Source organism: Sinocyclocheilus rhinocerous, unplaced genomic scaffold (genome assembly GCF_001515625.1).
Source record: "Sinocyclocheilus rhinocerous isolate Xijiao unplaced genomic scaffold, SAMN03320098_v1.1 scaffold2857, whole genome shotgun sequence".
Classification (NCBI taxonomy): Eukaryota; Metazoa; Chordata; class Actinopteri; order Cypriniformes; family Cyprinidae; genus Sinocyclocheilus; species Sinocyclocheilus rhinocerous.
Genome location: NW_015653004.1, coordinates 2,050 through 8,470, shown reverse-complemented (window position 1 = coordinate 8,470; position 6,421 = coordinate 2,050). Strand labels below are relative to the sequence as shown.

General features: G+C 34.2%; 1 protein-coding gene across 1 annotated transcript; it reads right to left on the bottom strand.

Moving 5' to 3' along the window:
* Positions 1–283: 283 nt before the first annotated feature.
* On the bottom strand, positions 284–5,912 carry LOC107715476 (uncharacterized). Its single transcript, XM_016521632.1, has 4 exons — positions 5,546–5,912; positions 3,149–3,463; positions 1,825–1,980; positions 284–435 (listed from the first exon to the last, which is right to left on the bottom strand). Exons 1-4 carry the CDS (start codon positions 5,910–5,912, stop codon positions 284–286), a joined length of 990 nt encoding a protein of 329 aa, XP_016377118.1.
* Positions 5,913–6,421: the final 509 nt, after the last annotated feature.

Below are 6,421 nucleotides of genomic sequence, written 5' to 3'. Positions count from 1 at the left end.
TCTCAGTTGAGAGATCAAAACCCTGAAATAACACTGAGCAGAAAAAACCAAAGAGATGTATTATTATGAAAATGTATTGTCATATCTGTGTCCTTTTATGACAGATTCTTAAATTTAATAAATTCAATCTGAATAAAAAAACATGTTGGCTATTAACAATCAAATGAAATCACTATAAACAAAATCCATAGATGGATTTTGCACAAGTTATGTTAAGTTTAAATACAACATTTTAACTGCTGTCTGCTTGAGATCAGGGGAGTGAGGTTTACCTGCACAGCACCTACTCGGTGGCCTCCGTTACATCTGTAATACTGCCATTGTTAAGCACACAACCAGCTGCTACAGCCATGACCAGCAGGACAACAAGAAAAGCAATAATACCACCAATAACAGAAGCACTTGCTGCTGCAGCACCTGAAGGTGGGCCTGAACCTAGAGAAGCTAAAGACAGAAAGCCATTATTACTAGAGATCAACTGATAATTAACTCTACCAATAATTTCAGTAGAAAGTTGTATGATATCCTCTTAAGACCCGGCAAAACATTTTAGGAAAAAATTAGTATTTTTTCATGTCATTACATTGTTTAGAGCATTAAAAAAAATGTAAAAATGATATTTCATCCATAAGTTATGCTACGTCCTTGGTAGAGGACTCAATTTGTTTAAAAAAAATAAAAGGCATAGGCAAACACAATTGATTTTTTTTAAATCACCAATACATTTTTAGTTTTCAGGATATTTTTTTTTTAGACCAAACTTTGTATGAAGATAATTCTCAACTATGTTATAGAATGATTTGATATACCATTTTTCTTTATGCAAAATGTGCGTAAAATGGCCATAAACAGGTTTTCTCATTATATATAATGAATCTATAAACTAAAAAAACTGTTTTTGGGGCAACATGTAATGAAAAAAGAAGTGTAATAATGGGAGTAATAATTGACAAGATTTTCATAATAATATATAATATTTCATAGGAATATTGAAAATATAATTTCTTTCCCTATTCATTTGTTGTGTCTCCCAAAATGCTTAATAAACATGCTATAATAAACAACGCTGTCCTCATTTGTAAGTCGCTTTGGATAAAAGCGTCTGCTAAATGACTAAATCAATAAATAAAATAAATAAATAAAAAATTTAAATAATAATTACAAAATATTATCATAATTCCATAAGAGTGTCACTAAATTATTATCAGACATATTTGAAGACCAAGGAGAGGGGGTGGTCATGGTGAAACATCCAAACATTTAGTATCTCTGAAAAGCCCTGAATGTGCTCTGCACAGGACATCCAGACTTCAAACTGTGACATGTACAGTCTCAGAGAAATTCACTAAAATATAATGTCCTCATATGAGGACGCAGGGTCTCAGGAGGATATTGATAAATGGTGCAGTTTTTTATTTATTTATTTTTTAGCAACAGTGACTTTCAAGGAAAGGTAATATTATGTATTTTTCTTATTAACAATAGGCTTCAAAATTGTAAACTATTCAATGTGACAGAACCCAATGTGACAATTATCTCTTGCTTTTATGTGCATTTGAAGATGAGAGATGATCCACAATGAGAACATTTACCTGGACGATTTAAGTATTTCAAACTGTTTTCTAAAAAGGCACAGAATGACTAAATGATACTCACCAATCACAGTAACACTGAAGCTCCTAATGATGCTGAATCTGCTGCTGTTGATCTGTAGTGTATAATCTCCAGAGTCTGTGGTTCTGGTGTTTGTGATGGTCAGAGATCCAGTCTGATGATCCAGCTTCAGGCCGTTTCTGAATCTCCCATCACACTGTTGATCTGTACAGATCTTATTATGATCTCCAGTGTTTTCAGCGATGAGAATGTCATTAAAATACCAATTCATCACACCGTTTGGGTTTATTACACCAAGATCTAAAGTGACAGATTCTCCCTTCTGCACTGACTTTCTCTTCATTTCGTCTTGTTCAGCAGAAATACCTGAAACACAAACCAACAGCTGGAGGAAGATCTTTTTGTGGACAAAAACAAACAAACAAAACTACACTGTGGGCAAGAATACCATTACGCACTATTTTTCTTGACTTGAGTCTTGAGTCTGAAAAGCAACATATATCCCTGTTTTTGCATTCTACATCAAATCCTCATGTAAACAGCTAATATGTGAGGTGAAAAAAGGCTTATTTATGATTTTATTTAAAAACTCAAGATGTATATTTTTATGAACCAAAACGGTTAGAACAAATCAGTGATTGAAATTGTTTATGTTTGCAGTCATTCAGTTTAATTATGTAAACACTCCAAATTCCACTTTAAGTTAACAGCAAATATGTTTAAAGAGATGAGTGTGAATTAATAGTCATTTAGATGCACTTCCATTGTGTTAAAGGATTTAGTCAACAGTTTTTGCAGTGCTGAGCACTTAAACCAGACATGTCTGTTGAGCACATGATCAAAACAGCAAATCAGATGCATTTAAACTGCGCATAAGAGTTTTGATCATTGTACATTCACTGACTCACAAATGCTCTTATTATAAACTACAAAGTCTGCATCTAAGAGCTAAAACATTCTGTTTTGGCAGAGTACTGAAGTAAGAAACCAACAAGGCACACCTTAATCAAATACTTGTGCTGTTTGAGATGCTTTCATATGGCAGATGCCTTCCAGAATGACAGCAGGTACAGCAAGTATATGCTAAATGATCATTCCATTGCAATGACTGACATACAGTAGTGCAACATCACTGTTTTGATTTACTGATACATAAATAAGCAATTAATTAATTCAGAAACTTTTCTTTTTTTTTTGCATGTGTAGTAAACCTTGTTGACAAAGGTTATTTTATGAAGGACCCATTATGCCCTTTTTCAAAGTCTTGATTTTGTTTTTATGCCCAAATGTTCAAAACCTTATTTTTCACATATTTGGCATTGTTGCACACTCTGTTATGTCTCTATGAAGCCCCACCTTTTGAAAAGCGCAATGTGCTGTGATTGGCCGGCAGGACCAGTGTGTTGTGATTGGTCAACCGTTTTGATTTGGAAAATGTCACGCATAATTCTCAACAATTGTGATTTGTCAGTCTGAGTGTCACTTCTATAATAAACACAGTATATAAGTTAAGTATAAAACATATAGGACTCACCACTGACAGCAACATTGAAGATCCTGTCACTGTTGCGGCTGTTCATCAGTAGTTTATAAACTCCAGCGTCTGTGGTTCTGATGTTTGTGATGGTGAGATCACCTGTGTGACTGTCCAGCTTCAGTCTGCCTCTGAATCTCTCTTTACACTGTTCATCTGTACAGATCTTACTGTGGTTATAAATTATTTCTGCTATGCGAATGCTATTAAAATACCATCTAATCCTGTCTTGTTGGGTCATTTTAACATCAGTGTGTAGAGCGACTGAATCTCCCTCCATCACTGACACACCATCTGTATCAACACCAAATGCATCTGAAAAAGAAATGAACAGCTCATCACAAGCCATTTTTGGAGTAGTGCTGTAAAAATGGTTTGATTTGCCATTTTGCTCAGCTGTTTTGTCACTAATCCCCTCATTTGCATTTGTATTTAAGTTCTACTGTTTCTGTTCATTATTGTTGGGTCTCCACTTTACTGTGATTGTGGATATGTTTAATTATTAAAGATCTCTCATTTTCATCTTCGTTTGTGTTTACACAACCCATATGTGACAAAAATGTTTTTCTACAGATCATACAGATTGTGGGTAGAAAAATGTGACTGGTATGTGCATTAAATGCAAACATGTAACACGTGCAACCCACACAACCCATATGTGATGGGTTGTGATGGGTTGTGGGATCACTACTGATTTAAAAGTAGTGATAAATACAGATCATACAGATTGTGGGTAGAAAAATGTGACTGGTATGTGCATTAAATGCAAACATGTAACACGTGCAAGTAAACACTGATTTAAAAGTAGTGATAAATATAGTATATTATTATTGACCGCTTATAAGGGATGGGACATCAGTGTTATTTTTCACAACATTATAACTTTAACTTATTTTATGTGTCTATTCAGAATCTATCACTTTTTTTACAGTATTAATGCCTTTTAGTCAGCGCCTTTAGTTTTGCATATATTTATGGACCTGCTCATGTCAGCTGTACAGCCCATTTCTGATGTGGTCAGTTATTTTAAATTAATTTATTACAGAATGTTAAAATGTAATATGTGACCCTGGACCACAAAACCAGTCGTAAGTAGCACGGGGATATTTGTAGCAATAGCCAACAATACACAGTATGGGTCAAAATTATCGATTTTTTTTCAATGGCAAAAATCATTAGGATATTAAGATATTTTGTAAATGTCCTACTGTAAATATATCAAAATGTAATTTTTGATAAGTAATATGCATTGCTAAGAACTTCATTTGGACAACTTTAAAGGTGATTTTCTCAATATTTAGATTTTTCTTTTTTTTCTTTCTTTTTTGCACCCTCAGATTCCAGATTTCCAGATCTCGCCAAATATTGTCCTATCCTAACAAACCATTCGTCAATGGAAAGCTTATTTATTCAGCTTTCAGGAAAATGGACCCTTATGACTGGTTTTGTGATCCAGGGTCACATATATTACATAAGATTTCAAATAAAGATCCTTGCCCAAACGTTTGTGGTTGGTTCAAGCCATATCAAGCCACAGTGAAATTTTTTCAATCGGTGCTACATGACTAAAATACAGAGGAAAAGGGTGGAGCAGCCCTTTTGCCAAAAATGTAAAAATGTGTGGAACTTTCACACCCATTAGCGGCTGGGCTTGATCAGCCAGTTTGAGGCATACAAAAAAAAAAAATAATAATAATGTTAATAAAAACTTGTTACCTCAGTAAGAGAAGGAATACAACATGGCGAAAGAGTAAATATTGTTCATTCAATTTCATGTGCATAAAGTTGATAGAAATTATATCAATTATAATGTAATAATATAGGTCAATCTGCAATAGAAAATGCACCGAATGACCAAATGACACTCACCAGTGACAGTAACACTGAAACTCCTACTGATGTTGAATCTGCTGCTGTTGATCTTCAGTTCATAAGCTCCAGAGTCTGTGATTCTGGTGTTCATGATGGTCAGAGATCCAGTCTGATGATCCAGCTTCAGTCTGTCTCTGAATCTTTCATCACACTGTTCAACTGTACAGATCTTACTCTGATCTCCAGTGTTTTCAGCCATGAGAGAGCCATTAAAATACCACGTCATCACATCATTTGGGTGTTTTATTACACCAGGATCTAAATTGACAGATTCTCCCTCCTTTTTCTTCATTTTGTCTAGCTGAGCAGCAGAAATGGCTGAAATGCAAACCAACATCTGTCAAAACTAACAACTTACCAAAGGAAATTATTTATTTTTAAATCAAACTGAACTGTTTAATGACTCAGACCTTAACTCTACAAACTGTTCTTGAATTAATTTCTCAGTACTGAATATCACCACAATAAATATGTTATACAAACACCATTAACCGGTGTTTTTTTTACATTCACTTAATGACTTACCACTGACAGAAACACCAAAGATTATTTCACTGTTATGGCTATTGATTAGTAGTTTATAAAGTCCAGAGTCTGTGATTCTGGTGTTTGTGATGGTCAGAGATCCAGTCTGATGATCCAGCTTCAGTCTGTCTCTGAATCTCTCTTTACACTGATCATCTGTACAGATCTTACTCTGATCTCCAGTGATTTCTGCTATACGATCGACATGAAAATACCATTTCATTCTTTCTTGTTGGGATTTAATAAGTCCAGTGTATAGAGTGACTGAATCTCCCTCCATCACTGACAATGGCACTACATCTGCACCAACATCAGACACAACTGAAGAAGAAATAACAGATATTGTCTCAAAATATAATACATGCATGACACAAAATAAAACAGAATAAGAACATGGCTGATTTACACATTCACCGTGAGTCTCATGGATGATCGATCTACTTTTTATGAACATTACACCATATATTCATGAAATATGTTTGAGTATTATTATGAATATTAGTCATTTAATTGGTTTCCACAGACATTAATCTTAAACAGAAAAAACACGACTAACGTGTCTGTGCAGCGTGGGGTGTGACGTCCCGTGTAAAGTGAAAGTAGCCTAAGGCTAACCGAAGTTATTAAAAAAAAAAAAAATACAACGCGAACGAGGCAAAGTCCTTCAATGTTAAATGTGTTTTGTAAAAGCATTTTATTTAGCATATGGGAACAGAAAATAAAACTCACTAACTTTTTTCCTTTAGTTAGAGAATAAGAAAATAGCCTATCAGTCAAGAAAAACGTTATTCTTGTTTTCTTTTCTGCAATTGATGCTTCATTGACATTTCTGTATTAATCACTTTGATGGCATTTATTTCTTTCAATTAGAATAAA